We start from the raw sequence: 16,402 nt of genomic DNA on the forward strand, positions 1-16,402 counted from the left end.
AACCTGCAATAAATAAATCATATACAGTAGCTTTCATTCCTACACTAGTGTTAACATTTCCATGAATGATGGTGTTTTGTTCGCTGGTGATATTTTCTTGTCGAGCTTCTATTATTATTAAATTCCACAATACAAAAAGTGTAAATTACTGTGCTCAGTTTTACAAAAAGCAGTATGAAACCATTATGTCAGTTTGAATAAATGCATTAATAGTGTTAATATATATATATACTTTGTTGGGCCATGACATCTGTTGCAGGGCTCCCTGTTCTTTTTTTTTTTTTTTTTTTTGATTTTTCCCCTTTTTCTCCCAATTTGGAATGCCCAATTCCCAATGCGCTCTAAGTCCTCGTGGTGGTGTAGTGATTCGCCTCAGTCCGGGTGGCGGAGGACGAATCCCAGTTGCCTCCACGTCTGAGACAGTCAACCCGCGCATCTTATCACGTGGCTTGTTGAGCGCGTTGCCACGGAGACATAGCGCGTGTGGAGGCTTCACGCCATCCGCTGCGGCAACCATGCTCAATTCACCATGCGCCCCACCGAGAACAAACCACATTATGGCGACCACGAGGAGGTTACCCCATGTGACTCTACCCTCCCTAGCAACCGGGCCAATTTTGTTGCTTAGGAGACCTGGCTGGAGTCACTCAGCACGCCCTGGGATTCAAACTAGCGAACTAGCGAACTCCAGGGGTGGTAGCCAGCGTATTTTACCACTGAGCTACCCAGGCCCCCCAGGGCTCCCTGTTCTTCCATTCAAATCTTTTCTATTTGCAAAAGTAATGTTTGGTAGTCTAAAACTTATTTTTCCAATTGACACACTAAAGCTGAAGATATAAATAACCATCTTAAGACAAATGCTTTTGTGAAACATCTTAAGTGCCTAAAACCTTTGCACAGTACTATATATCTTATGTTTATTTTTACAGGCACTTGTTGAGTCTAAATAGAAGCACAACTTACACCCAAATGACTATAGTCATATTATACAGTTCATGTGTTGTACTTGCAATAAGTTTACTTCGATGTTGTTTCTTCATCAAATAGCAATGTCAAATGTAAATCAAGTCGATCACTGAAACAACAGCGCCACTTTGAGTAAGAAATTGGATGCATATTATGTTTGTGTATACGCATATAAAATACTGATAATTCACCATCATTGATAATTAATTGTTGCACAGAAAGTCAATGTGATCTAGTATTTATTTGTATGAATATAATACTCATTTCTCTTATGACATGAAGAAATAGATATCCTGTGATAGTAAACTTAAATACATATGAAATAATTATAAAAAATATAATTTATGGAAGTGCAAAAAAAAAGAAAAAATAACGACACTCTTACATACCTCGGGTCTCTAGAGACCCCATACACTTTTGGTACTTAAACCATTATAATTTATTTTATGTTTTTACAATTTTGCCATTTTGTGTGTGTGTGTGTGTGTGTGTATGTGTGTTACACTATTTATAAGAGATAGATTGAGGAATTCTAAAGAGGTGTGGGCACAACTCCAAAAAATAGATGAGGTACAGGGGGTGGAATGAGGTCCTGGGTCTCTAAAGACCCGAGGTATTCGTTTAAGAGTTAAACATTTAAAGCTGAAGTGTGTAACAATGATGTGAAATGTGAAAACAAAGTGTATTTTCACAGTTCTATTTGGTGATGCTAGTGGTGCAGAAATTACACACTTCAGTTTGAACGAAGGGCATGCGCTAACCTTGACAATTCTAATGTAGAGACAATCTTTTTTCAAATTGCTGGCCAATAACAGATCTGACCTCCAGAAGTCACGCTAGACAAAATCTGACAGACTGTGTTGTAAAATTTCTGTCATGGTCCATTTTTATCCATCATAGTTGTTTCCATTTCCTCTATAAGTACAAGTGCTACATTCTAGAAGTTTGTCCCCCACACATTTTGGAAAATTACACATTATATTGTAAGAGATTGGCCATCTGTGTGAACAAGTTGTAGCCATCTGCGAGTTTGGTGAACGTGTTCTATTTAATAATTTGCAGAGCTGGGGAAAGTTACTTTTAAAAGTAACATGTTAGAATATTGTGTTATGCGCTTGGTTTAATTGGTTTACTAGTTTCTTTTTTTAATCTGTCTAAATGACAAAAAGTGTTTTTTACTTATTCCTCAATTTTATTTTAAAAATCAGTAAATGATGGACAATTTCCAGCTAACATAACCTTTTTAGAATGTATGTGTGTGTGTGTGTGTGTAGGTGACGACGGACCTGAGGAAGAAGTGTACAGACTCACACACGGGCACATCCGCTTCAGCTCCCCTGGCTGCTGGAATCATCGCTCTCGCTCTGGAGGCCAAGTGAGTGATGACTGCAATGACACCTGTCTCCACAGACACCCATGCACGTAAACACGCACTCTGCCCAACCCACCTCACTGATGCTCCTGTCAGTCACTCCCCCTGGTCGTTCAGACTTCATTACCTCGTACGCATCATTTTCAGCCCTCCGACACACTCTGACATCATCTTGACATTGCTTGTCCAAAAAAAATGAAGCGAAACTCTGAGAGAGAGAGAGAGAGGTAAGGAGATGTCTGCCAGTCTACACTACCCGTTCAGGGTAAATTGGCCCCAAGGCTCTGAGGATTCCTAGACAACATCAAATCATCATGCTCAATTAAAAGCTCTTGCAGAGGATTTCACCCTGTACGCTGAGAGGTGGTAATGAGAGATAGAGAGCATGTCTTAGATCACATGTTGTAATGTGATCTAATTAGTATTTGTAGGTATTTGTGTGTAAAGTGTGGATTTTTATATGTTTGGATTGAGTCCTGAACAGATGGTCTGCACACTGCTGCTCCCAAACAGTTTTATTCTTACCACAAACAGACAACCACTTGGATAGACACTGAAACATTCAGTATCAGCACCTTGACAGCATCTAAAGCACAAAGGGGCGAATTCACCAAACAGATGCATCACTTTTGGACATGGTATTTCAGTGCAAATATCTGTGTCTTACTAACCACTTGCAATCTAGTTTAAGCAGGTGCATTCAGTGCTGCGTCTTGAGTATTTAAATTTATATTGCCATTCCTTGCTGCATAAACAAGCCTCCTTTCTATGTAAATTAGGCGTATTATTTATTGCAGAGTTATATACAAAACTCTGCTATTTTCCCGGCACAATAAATTAGAACATAATAAGGAAAGCAACAGAATCTTATTTTAAGTAGGTTATTTTGTACCTTTTCTATCAATCGTGGCTGTAGTACTCATCAAATAATGATCAAATGATGGAGAAGAGTGTTATAACCTTGCATTAAAACAGATGCGTGGTGTTGTCAAGCACACTTTCAGTATATTAAAGAAATGATTTAGGTGTCTGGATCACAGTAGTGGAGTGATGTTGGACAGATCGCGGTGATCTGCTTCATCCTCATCATTAATGGATTATGTTACGTTATGTTACTACACATGCTGCATCATGGTCTTTGTTTTCAAGTCTTACTGTTAGTTACAGTTAACGTAATTCAATGTCTTTATGCAAACACAAGCTGGCTTTGATGTGAAGCTTATTAACTATTTAAATTTGATCAGCTTTGTTAATTAAATAATGGGAGCGATCTAGTTTTGTGCAGTTTTGTTTTGTGTCGGTCTAAATTTGTTCTTTTTGAAAACTTTATGTGGTGAGGAAGAAAGAAATCCCAGAATGTTTGAGGCCAGCGCAGAACCAATTTTTCCTGCCCACATCTGTCTTTGCTTTGGTGGAAATGTATGGTACAGGGCCTGATTGGGCAACGGGAAGCCAGTGTTTATGCCCATCTTTTTATCCACCAGGAGTATTCTCATGTAATACTTGATAATTGCAGTACTATTACATCCATTAATCACAGGGTGTAAATCAGTCCATCTGTGGTGTGGCCCTTGGTTAATAATTTGTTTGAGACATTATGAATTTGCTCGCTGAGTAATTTATAGTGAGGTAAAAAATTTAGAAAGGCTATAAATTGGATCACCTTCCTTATAAATCACCCTGAACAATATATGGACACCAGAGCAGGTTGCTTGTCAGGCACACCGATGCAGGAAGGTGCTAGTTATCGGCGTAACACGAATAAACTTCTCATGCTGTTCTGTAATGTAATGCTGCACTTTACACTAAATCCATTTCTTTTTGGTGGAAATAGCTTTTCACGCAGTTATTGCGTATTAGTTGGTGGTTTGTATGAATGAATGAATGTTACATTTACAGTATACAGTATAGGACATATCTGACATTACACTCAAAGCGCTTTACATGGTGAACAGGGGACTTTCCTCAACCACCACCAGTTGTATCCTAATCCAGACATGTCATGCCCTGAAATGCCCTGTTGAGCAATAATATAGCTTTTTAGCCTTGCATATGGGTGCCACGAGTCCCAAAGCTGCTTGTTTTTGCCATGTAGCGCAAGAGCCGTAGAAACTAATAAGCTCAAGTCGAGAAACCAAGGAAACACATTTATAAATTGAATCTGATATTGCTGCAATTTGGGGAATAAAATTTTGGGTCTTTAGTTGGGAAAAAGGCTTTGTCTGCCATGTAATTACAAAATGATGCACGGTCCCCAGGACGGAACATTTCCATTTGCAATTTTCTATGACTTCTGTAAAAGAAAAGCTTAAATTATGTGTCATTCAAAAAGACATCCTGTCATATCCAAGAGCATAATTATGTGTGACTTATCATTTGAATATGAATAAAAATGTGTGACCCTGCTGCAGTGTAATATTCATATCACTTTTGTGTTTTTGTACGATTCACAGCATGAACCTGACCTGGAGAGATATGCAGCATCTCGTGGTGAGAACCTCACGTCCCGCCCACCTAATAACTAATGACTGGAGGACCAATGGGGTTGGCCGATTAGGTAAAAGACAGTTCACAATACCAATTGGGAACTGAGATCTTTAGAATTGCATTCATTTGTTCAATGGACATGTCTGACCTTATTATTTTTTCCTTTCCTCTTTTTTTCTCACTCTCTGACTGTGGCAGTGAGCCATTCTTATGGCTATGGTCTGCTGGATGCCAGTGCTATGGTTGTGTTGGCACAGAACTGGACCAGCGTGGGGCCGCAGCACAAATGTGTCATTAATATGCTGATCGAGCCAAGGTAAGGGCGGTCGAACACCTCATGCAGCACAGGCAATACATCAGTACATCAGGTAGCTAATGCAAACTAATTCAAGCTACCTGAGAAGCTACCTAGCAAATCTGTTAATTTGAATATGCTTAAAGGGATAGTTCACCCAAAAATAAAAATTCACCCACATGTTGTAACAAACCCCTACAACTTTAGTGGAAAACAAAAGGATATGTTAGACAGAATGACAGCCTCAGTGAAAAGATTCAATGAAAGTGAATGGTGACTGAGGCTGTCATTCTTCCTAACATCTCCTTTTGTGTCCAACCAAACTTCTTTCTTTATAGGGACATCAGAAACCACCTGATCTTCAGCAGATCTGTTGAGGCCTGCTCTGGGCAGCCAGACTTTGTGAGCTCTTTGGAACACGTACAGGCCAGACTTACCATCTCCTATAACCACAGAGGAAACCTGGCTATCCACCTAATCAGTCCTCTGGGAACTCGTTCCACGCTGCTGGCTCCACGGTAAACACACACACACGGCCATCATCTCATCAGCCCCCTGGAAAACTCCTTTTACCTTGTACATACATAGGACTGGATAAAAATATTGATTTTCCAATGCATTTGATCTTCATCTTCATTTGAACGTTCTTGATATCGATTCTTAAATCCCAATATCGACCTTTCACTCAGTGTGCAACTCTCTACAATGTGTAAATCACTTGCATATGCAGTAAAATTTCTCACAATATGGCCAAAATACAGTGCATCTGTGAACAGCCACTGGGTAGTAAATGTTCAGATTTCATTCACCAGTGATTGTGTTGTGTAGTTGAGAAGAGATTCAGCACCGCATCTTTCACTGCATGTTTGGAGTAAAAGTTTGGTTTCCCTTTAATGCGTGTCCAAAGACAAGATCCACATAATTAATTTATCACTAATGTCTCTTTTAATATCCTGTCTGTGCTTTACTCTCAGTTGTTGATCAAAAAAAGAAACATAGAATTCTAATCATGCATTGTATGGATGCTGTCAAGAAGCCGTTCGACTCCACTCTTGTTAATGTCCACTCTTAAAGAGACAGTACTGATTTTTAGCACATCTACAAATCAATGTAATCAGTTGTAACGTATGTTGGCTGGAACTGCTGACAATGATGACGAGGACGTAAAGATGAAGAACCCAAGTGCAGTTTATTTAGAGACCGTGAAAACCAATAACCCTGACTACAAACATGAAGCAATCATAACATGAGACTTGACTTGACTTGACACATCCGATAACATTCAATACTCCACTTGACACATCCGATAACATTCAATACTCCACTTGACACATCCGATAACATTCAATACTCCACTTGACACATCCGATAACATTCAATACTCCACAAATAGACAATGCAAACATGAGGGCTTAAATACAAGACATGGGAGAACATAAACCAATGAACAAACAGAACTGATAACAAGATAATTAAACAATAAACCAATGAAAACATGACACATGAACATGGAGGGAAAACAGAAATCACATGACAAGGGAAACAGGAACACATGACATGAAACAGGAACTAGAATTTCAAAATAAAAGACATGAATCTACACCTGACATCAGTACAAATTATGTACAAATTAACATTAAAATTGTGTGTATATACAGCTCTGGAAAAAATTAAGAGACCAAATATTTCTTAAATCAGCATCACTACATGTATGGTAGCCATTCCATTCCAGTGTCTGTTGAATTCCTGCTTGAGTTTTTGAGCCAGGAGTGGCATAAAATCACCCAAGAGCAATGTGAAAGACTGGTGGAAAGCGTGCAAAGACGCATGAAAGCTGTTTCGGTTGTTCCACAAAATATTGATTTCTGAACTCTTCCTAAGTTAAAACATTAGTATTGTGTTGTTTATAAATGAATATGAACTTGTTTTCTTTGCATTATTCGAGGTCAGAAAACACTGCATCTTTTTTTGTTATTTTGACCAGTTGTCATTTTCTGCAAATAAATGCTCTAAATGACAATATTTTTATTTGGAATTTGGGAGAAATGTTGTCAGTAGTTTATAGAATAAAACTAAAATGTTCATTTCACTCAAACACATACCTATAAACAGTAAATCCAGAGAAACTGAACATTTGGAGTGGTCTCTTAATTTTTTCCAGATGTTTTAAGTCATTAATTGATTGAATATATGGATTTATAATTTTTTTAAAAGCTGAAATGTGACCAATATGATGAAAAACTTTTTTTGTAAAATGTAGATTTTCGTAATGCACCTAGTTAGATATAATAACTGAAATAAACACATATGAATTGAATCTGAATCTGAACTACAGTGGAGAGAGACAGTCTGGAATATGTGAATGAGTAAATACACATACCTCTGTTTGTGTGATGTACACTAAAAGAAGACGTTTACATCTCACATGCTCTATTGATCACGTCATTGTAAAACAGGTTGTTCAGTTCGGTTCTCTACACACTACGTGGAATTTATGAAAATGCGGAAGTCATTACCTGAAATTATTTCAGGAGTTAATTCGGTAGTAGAGTGCGGTTGTCACTCGTAAATTACTAAACGGTACAGAACGGGATTAAGCACTAAAAGGTGAACTGGCTAACGTATTTAGCTGCAGTGGCCAACATCACCTAATCAGCTCTCAGCAGGCAATCTTAAAAAAAAACAAAAAAACATTCAAAACACACATTCATTCAGCCACATACATACAAACACAGTTCACTTCATTTCTATAAGAATATTATAGACAATGTATTTTATAAAATCTAATAATATGTAATAGTAAATACACACAAATACATATTTGTTTTATATACACACAGTGGTCAAAAGTATGTGGACATCTTCCTCTAATGCTACAGCATACAGTGACATTCTAGGGAAATGTGTTTCCATCTTTGTTAAAACAGTTTGGGGAGGGCCCTTTCTTTTCCAGCATGACAATGCTCCTGTGCACAATGCAATATCCAAGGTCTATAAAGACATGGTTTTCCGAGCCTAGAAATGGTTTACTGAGTCTGGATGAACTTGACTGGCCTGCACAAAACCAACATCTGAACCCTATTGAACACTTTGGGGATTACAGGGTTCCCACGGATCCTTAAAAAGTCTTAAAATGACTTAAATTCAGTTTTCCTAAATTTAAGGTCATAAAAAGTCTTAAATATCTAAAATAATAGAACAAAAGTCTTGATTATCCTTTATAGAGGTCTTAAATTTGGGGGCGGAAAGACAGGAATCTTGATATGACCTAATGTGATTATCAGACTTTAAAAGAATATGATTTAATTAAATAAATACATGTGCTGCATCCTTCAGAGTGAAAACATGGTACTGTTGTATTTTCTACAAGCACGCGGGGGCTTGTGAGTGTTTCTTGCTTTTGCAGAGCACTTCGCAATCATTAAGCCATATTGGAAATTTATGACAAGCAGTCACTAAAGATCAACTGTTGATGATGATGATATAGTGTTGATGAAATATGACAATGTTTACTTTTAATTGTTTATATTGTAATACGTTTTAGATTATTGTAGGAGTGCACATTTTATTTCCCTTATCTGTTTGAATGAGCATCTGGAAGCTGTGAAGCGCATATATTTCAAAATAAGAGTCCCCTGTGTATTTCAGCCTTTAAAGTTAAAATTTCCACGCTATGAATCAAATCTCAATTAATTCAATTTGGACTCATGTAGCCTCTGTCTGGACCTCCCCATCACAGGAAGGAAAGACTAAGAACATTGATAGAGGCTGCTAATTAAAAAAATTATTGGCAGATTCATTGGCTTTCTTTTAACACATAATCATATCAGCAAAATCCAATATTGATTGACCTCTAATTTGTATTTATTTATATAATGGTACATAATATATATATATAATTGTGCCACCATATTAATTTATTTCATCACAAATTTATTTCATTGAAGATGCTAAAATATAACACAGTTTTTGTTTATTTTGGATTTTGTTTAGTCACAACATAATTCCCATAGTTCCATTTATGTTATTCCATAGTTTTGATGACTTTACTATTATTCTAAAATGTGAAGAAAAAAAATTATAATAAAGAATAAGTGTTTCAAAACTTTTGACCGGTAGTGTGTGTGTGTGTGTGTGTGTGTGTATGTGTGTGTGTGTATATATATATATATATATATACAGTTGCAATCAAAATTATTCAACCCTTCTGACCAGTAATACATTCTGGTGATGTGAATTAAAACACATCAACTAAAACAGTCAAAGTAAGCTTTTAATACACATTTGAGTGATTTTGAGAACAAAGAGTTCAGTTTACCCACATTTTTAATAGAAAATAACTAATTCTCTCCACAAATGTCATGTCAAAAATATTCAACCCCTAAAGTCAATCATTTGTGGAGCATCCTTTATCCTTAATAACATCAAATAAATGTTTCAGGTAAGTGTTCTCAAGCTTCGGACACCTCTCTATTAGAATGTTTACACATTTCTCATGAGCAAAAGCTTCCAGCTCATTGACATTCTTTGGTTTCTGTGCTGGCACTGCTTCCTTGAAATCCCAACAAAGGTTTGCAATGGGATTTTAATGATGGACTGAAAGGGCCATTTAAGGACATTCCACGACCTATCCCTGAACCAGATTTTGGACAACTTGGATGTATCCTTGGTGTTATCGTCTTGCTGGAAAGTCCAGTGATCACGAGCTTCAATTTACACACTGAAGGCATCACATTTTTCATGCCAAAATGGCCTGTTACCTGAAAGAATCCATGGTGTCAGTCACATAGTCAGGATAGCCATTTCCTGTAGCTGCAAAACACCCCCATAACAGGACTGACTCAGCTCCATGCTTGACTGTGGGGATGGTGTCGTTCTTGTTATCACCTTGTCATCTTACTCCAGACGTACTGCTGACCCATGGGTCTAAAACTCATTTTCAGTTTAGTGTCATACGTCTATAAAACCTTCTTCCAGGACTCCACAGGTCTTTCCTAATTACTTCTTGAATATTCAGTCAACTGGAGTCAACATTTCCCTTGGTGAAGTTTTGCTTTCTTCCACACCCCAACAAGGTTGCTGTTGTACCTTGTTTAAGAAATGTATGAATTGTGCTGCCAACTTTGTCTATTGGGAATTGAAGTGCCTTGAAAATGTACTTTTAGCCATGACCTTTCTTGTGTAATGAAATAATCTCCTCTATTAGCTTTTGAGACAGCTTATTTTTAATTGCATTTTTTGCATAGAAATACATTTTTGCTTACAATGCTAAACTTACATTTTAAAACTTAAGTGCCATTGCAGATTAATGACTTAATTTTGTTTTGAAACAATTACTTGTGTAGCCTTACATATGTAAGATACAGCTACATGCAATAGGGGTTGAATAATTATGACATGGCTGTATTTTAAAAACTTCTGCTATTTAGAAATATTAGGTTATATATTCACACTATGACTTTGAAAGTGTCACTCAACTGATATAGATGTAAAGTTTAAAAATTCTGGGTCATCAGAAAAGCTTAGCTTTGTAAATCCTTACTGTCTTTGTGGGGTTGAATAATTTCGATTGCAGCTGTATATGTGTGTGTGTGTGTGTGTGTGTGGAAAACATTTCTTGAGTATTTATAACTTGCCTATAGCCTACCCTGTTTTACTGATAAGCAATTTTATGGCCATGTTGAGTGTTTGCCCCTGCCTGTTTAAGTAAGAGTCTGTAATACATAATTTTTCTTTTGAGATTGTGAGGGTTTGTTTTGGTATGGGGATACAGTATTAATTTCATTTGTTCAGGTCTTGAAAAAGGGCTTAAAAAGCCTTAAATGTGATTTTAAAAACTCTGCAGCAACCCTGGATTAATTGGAAGGCTGACTGCATGCCTCACCTCACTGATGCTCTTGTGCCTGAATGGGAGCAAATCCCTGCAGCAATGTTCCAACATCTAGTGGAAAGCCTTCCAAGCTTAGTGGAAGCTGTTGAAGTAGCATAGGCAGGGATTTATGCCTATAATTTTGAAATTAAATATTATCACAAGCACATATGTGTGTGATATTCAGGTGTCGACATAGTTCTAGCCTTGTAGTCTAGCTCACAATATCTTTCTAAAGTCTTTCTTCTGTTAATCTTCAGGCCTCAAGACAACTCAGCTGAAGGGTTTAATGACTGGGCATTCATGACCACCCACTCCTGGGATGAGGATCCCCAGGGGGAATGGACCTTGGAGATTGAGAATGTGGCCAGTCTTAATGACTATGGTAGCAGCCATTCCAGAAAGCTCTGTTTCTAATAATCACTATTGTTCTAAAACTTTGTTTCTGGTGATCTTTTTTTAAAGTGAAACATTTTCTCAACAGGTGTTCTCTCTCAGTTTACCCTCATCCTGTATGGTACCGGATCCAGTGCAGCAGATCCATCTGTTTCTGACTACACTCGACCTTCAAATAACAGCTGCAAAACATTTGACACCCAGCAGATCTGCATCGGTAAGACAAACACACTTCCTGGACCAAAGGTGTACACCAATACGCATACACAATCTTTAAAGGAATAGTTCACACAAAAATTAATAATTCCTGTCATAATTTTCTCACCATCATGTTGTTTTAAACCCATATGACTTTCTTTCTTTCATGAACACACACGAACGAGCAACTTTAATAGCACTCATTTCAGTGCAACGTGCATGAGGATATTTAATGGAGAAAAAAAAGCTTACATTTTGGGTTGTTTCTCACCAAAATTTAGAAAACTTGGAATATGATGCACTAGCCGCATGGATTTTTAAGCTTTAAAGTGAGTCACTATCAACTACCATTGCATTAAAAAGGCAGATTGGGGGGGCTTGGGTAGCTCAGCGAGCAAAGACGCTGACTAACACCCCTGGAGTCATGAGTTCAAATCCAGGGCATGCTGAGTGGCTCCAGCCAGGTCTCCTAAGTAACCAAATTGGCTGGTTGCAAGGGAGGGTAGAGTCACATGGGGCAACCTCCTCATGGTCACCATAATGTGGTTTACTCTCAGTGGGGTGCGTGGTGAGTTGTGCGTGGATGCCGTGGAGAATATTGTGAGCCTCCACACATTTCAAATCTTGCCTTTTGAGTTCTGTATAAGAGTAAAGTATTAAGGGTTTGGAATGACATAAGGGTGACTGAATAATGACAGAATTTCGATTTTTGAATGAACTATTCAATAGGCAATTTTTCATAAGAGATGACATTTATGATCAGAAGGAAATATTTACATACACACACACGCTGAGTAATCTCTTGGCAAAATGTCTCTGTCATATGGAAATTCTCTTATGTCTTAATATGACTATCCCCTGTCTTATGAATATTAATATATGTTTATGAATATGAATATTGCAAAACACTGGAGAGTGTGATGCCAGAGAGATTTTAAATTAGATAAACTGCATTATTAATGGAGGAAAAGTTTTTAAATGGCCTCTTTTCTTTGATGTGATGTTGTACTTTCCTTGTTTACTGATCCCTAGAGGTTACAAAACTTTAGTTTGCTCAATGAACGATAAAGTTAGCCCTTTTCAAAGTTATTGTATGGACAGCTGATGATGGATTTCTCCATTATGGCCACATACATGTGCATTAAATTATAACTGCAAAGCTCAAGGACAAACTAAAGTTATTTCACAAATTTTTCATGAGGTGCTCCACTGTGTTATTGCAGATACAGCATATCTGAATTTTACCAGGTACTGGGATCCCGCAGTAGTGGAAACCCTGATAATATGAGGGAATTTTTTAAATTGTGATTTCCAGGCCTGGAGAAGTAATGGAAATTGTTACATTTTTAAATGTAATAGATATTTTTGTAGAGAACACACATTTTCTACTTATCCTTAGCTCTAAAATATGTAATCAGATAGAAATTGCTCTTTGTGAGTGCAGTCTCTTTCAGTAATCAGTAAGTAATAGAAATTCATTGCTAAAAGGTATAGGTGAAGTACAATCTGTTTATTTGCCCCTTTATGACCAAATGGTAAACACACTTAAAGACAAAAATATTGTTGACCCGATTTGCTTTCTTAAAGAATTATTCCGGGTTCAATACAAGTTAAGCGCATTCGTCAGCATTTGTGGCATAATGTTGGTTACCACAAAAATTAATTTCTACTGGTCCCTCTTTTTCTTTAAAAAAAAAAAAAAAAAAAAAAGCAAAAATCTGGGTTACAGTGAGGAACTTACAATGGAAGTGAATGGGGCCAATTTCTTTAGGGTTTTAAAAGGCAGAAATGTGTACCTTATATATATAAAAAATTGCATTATTTCTTCTGTTAAAACTCATGTATTATTTGAACTGTTAAGTTGTTTAAATGGTAATTTTTACAGTCATTGTAGGGTTTTAGGGTTTGTTGACATCATCATGGCAACAAAGTGGTCAAATTGGCTATAACTTTACACAGAAAAGGTTAGTAAGTGATTTTATCACACTAAAATCATATTAATACACACATTGTTTATGCCTTGTGCTTATACTTTTGAAATAGTGAGTATTTTGACATTTACGGATTGGCCCCATTCACTTCCATTGTAAGTGCTTCACTGTTACCTAGATTTTTGCTTTTTATATATTTCTTTATTTTTTTAAAGGAAGGATGAGTCGAAATTATTTTTTCATGGTGCTCAACATTATGCCACAAATGCTGTCGATTGAGCTTAACTTGTATTGTACCTGGAATACTCTTTGAAAAAATTAATCTTTCTTTCAAATGCAATACATTTCTCCTTTGAAAATACTTAAATAATAATATAATAGCCTAATATGTTTCACTTGTCAAAATCCATATCACATTATGATGAATATGGATACACTGAGTCTTCTGTCGCGTATTACGAAAGTTAAATGTATTGTGAATTCTGTTTCACGTTGTCTTTAAATATTCAGACTTGCTCATAAAATCTTTGATTAATCTTTCTTCCAATCTCTGTTTCCAGAATGCAGCACGGGTTTCTCACTTTTCTTGGAAGGCTGTGTGAAGTCCTGCCCTCCTGGCTTCAGTTCTGGACCTCAGGTCCTCAACTTGTCCTTGGACAACTGGGTGGAGCACTTCACTGTACAGGCCTGCCTGCCTTGCCACACATCCTGCCTAACGTGTTCTGGACCTGGGGAGACCGAATGTCTTTCCTGCCCTCCCCACAGCCACCTAGTGGTCACTTCCTGCTTGCACCAGAACCAGGTGCAGCGAAAATCTCCCAACATCCCTGTGCTCCAGCACGGGGTCAGTGCTGAGGTGGATCCAGGCTCAGAAGTGTCCTTGCGTGAGCCTGGGGTGTCCTCGAAATTGCCGACACTGGTGGCGGTGCTGAGTTGTGCCTTCATCTTGGCGACTTTCGCAGCCGTTTTTGTGCTGCTACAGCTGCACTCTGGAGCGGCCAGTGCCCCCTTCTGTAGGAGGACCAAACTGCCGGTGACGGACACAAGCAAAGGGGGGATTCGAGTGGGGTTTGGGTTTGGACTGGGACACGGGAAGGTGTCGTATCGCGGGATCCCCACTGTGTGGGGGGACGAAGACACGGTGGGGGGAATGAACTCGGACTCAGACAGTGAGGAGCTGGAGTATCACAGCGAAAAGACTGCTTTTATACGGACTCAGAGTGCTCTTTAGCACTTTTATACATCTGTCTTCCTTGTAATAGGATACAGAACAAATAAGAGAGACTTGTGGATCGACTGAGATTTTGAGGTGTGTCTGTGTGTGTGTGTGTGAGAGAGAGAGAGTGAAAAGTTCAACTATGAAGAAATGAGTTAATATGGCGCAACTGCAATTCCAAAGTTTAACTCAAATCTGATTAAACACAAGACAGTCTCTGCTGCGCTGATTAAGTCCCTTTATTTTCACTTTTATTTGTCCTCGTGGTCTGGGTCTAATGTCCTGAGATTTAAACCACTAAACAGGATCAACACAATCAGATGTGGGTGTGTGTTTGTTTGTGTGCGTAGATGTGCTTGTGCGTGTGCAGGGTTTGTGTAAACCCAAACATTTAGTTTGTAACAAGTTTAAAAGGGCTGAAATTTGTTCCAGTCAACTTTTTATTAAAAGTTTTGGACTGTTTTATGCACAATGCTTTTTGCAGCAAGTCAATGCACTTCTATAACTTCTATAACTATTACTGCATTGCCATTTGATTGCTCATCATTCGTGCGATAAATCTTTAATCCCTGACAATAAAGTCAACATTCAGTTCTTTCTGCTAGTCAAAGGCAGCTCCGGGACATTTCCAGTGATTTGATCAGAGATTATTTAACTGTGCATAATTTCATACTATTGCAACAACAGCAGCAAAGAGATATATAACAGAACAAAATTAGATAACACGCGCAAACCTCAGTTTGCTAAGAGCCTCCGGCATGGATTCTGAATGGCAGGGATCACAGACAAACAATCTAAATATTGAACTGAAACAGCTCGTAATATCGTCAGACGTGCAGAGAGAATGGCAGTAGCTAAATGTATCACAGACCACAGCCATGATGCATTTTTATTTTAACTGTTGACTTTTAAGGTTTGTTTGTTCTAGCTCCGAATTATTAACATGTTCCCTCACAAATGTCACAGAGCTGCTGTTTTTCAGAATAGGTTTTCAATATTACTGACAGAAAAAATGTCTGTCTCAGAGGATGTTTTATTGATTTTCAGGTCTGATTTTAACACTAAAACTTGCCTTTGCTTGAAAAAAATGGGGCCTCAAAAGGACTTGGTCATTTGTTTTCATAAAAGGTAAATATCAGACCTGAGAACTTGGGTGCTGTCATAATGGTATTACATTTAAGCTCTACGGAAGTAAAATTGTGCACTACAACTCCCACGATTCAACCAAACTCCATAGCTCTGTTCCAAAAACCTTGTCTCCTGCCAGCTACCTTCTAAAGGCAGCATCCTAACTGAAATGGCACCTCATAAGTGACTGATTGGAAACACTCTTTATAGGTAGCAGCTCAAGCATATTACTAAGCTAATGACACAGAACTCTAATAAACAGACTGGATTTGTGTGTGCGCCAAGTATTTTTCTGTGTTAATTAGATCTACTAGAACTGTTAATTAGCAACACTTTTTTTGGGGGTGTTTAAATATGAAAGATACATGCAAGTTTACATACGCTCGGCTTGCATCTGAAGGAAAATGGAATTGAAGACTTCAGCAGAGTTAGATTGAGCGTGTTTACTCACCACTTCAATGAGCATATCAAATTAGTTGCTATTGAGCTCATCTTAATTCTGTCAGAAATAGCCTTTATTTACAGAGTTCTCTCCAAAAAATAA

The 16,402-nt window shown here is 37.7% G+C and overlaps 1 protein-coding gene across 2 annotated transcripts in view; it reads left to right on the forward strand.

Moving 5' to 3' along the window:
• LOC127437293 (furin-1-like) overlaps window positions 1-15,831 on the forward strand; it is a 116,366-nt gene extending 100,535 nt beyond the window's left edge. For both annotated transcript variants that reach the window (XM_051692138.1, XM_051692139.1), the window contains exons 10-16: window positions 2,241-2,341; window positions 4,792-4,895; window positions 5,024-5,141; window positions 5,459-5,638; window positions 11,250-11,374; window positions 11,474-11,602; window positions 14,075-15,831. In XM_051692138.1, coding sequence (XP_051548098.1) covers window positions 2,241-2,341; window positions 4,792-4,895; window positions 5,024-5,141; window positions 5,459-5,638; window positions 11,250-11,374; window positions 11,474-11,602; window positions 14,075-14,745 — 1,428 coding nt within the window. In that variant the 3' untranslated portion in view covers window positions 14,746-15,831. The remainder of the gene's footprint in view (window positions 1-2,240; window positions 2,342-4,791; window positions 4,896-5,023; window positions 5,142-5,458; window positions 5,639-11,249; window positions 11,375-11,473; window positions 11,603-14,074) is intronic.
• Window positions 15,832-16,402: the final 571 nt, after the last annotated feature.

This window comes from Myxocyprinus asiaticus, chromosome 48 (genome assembly GCF_019703515.2).
Source record: "Myxocyprinus asiaticus isolate MX2 ecotype Aquarium Trade chromosome 48, UBuf_Myxa_2, whole genome shotgun sequence".
NCBI lineage: Eukaryota > Metazoa > Chordata > Actinopteri > Cypriniformes > Catostomidae > Myxocyprinus > Myxocyprinus asiaticus.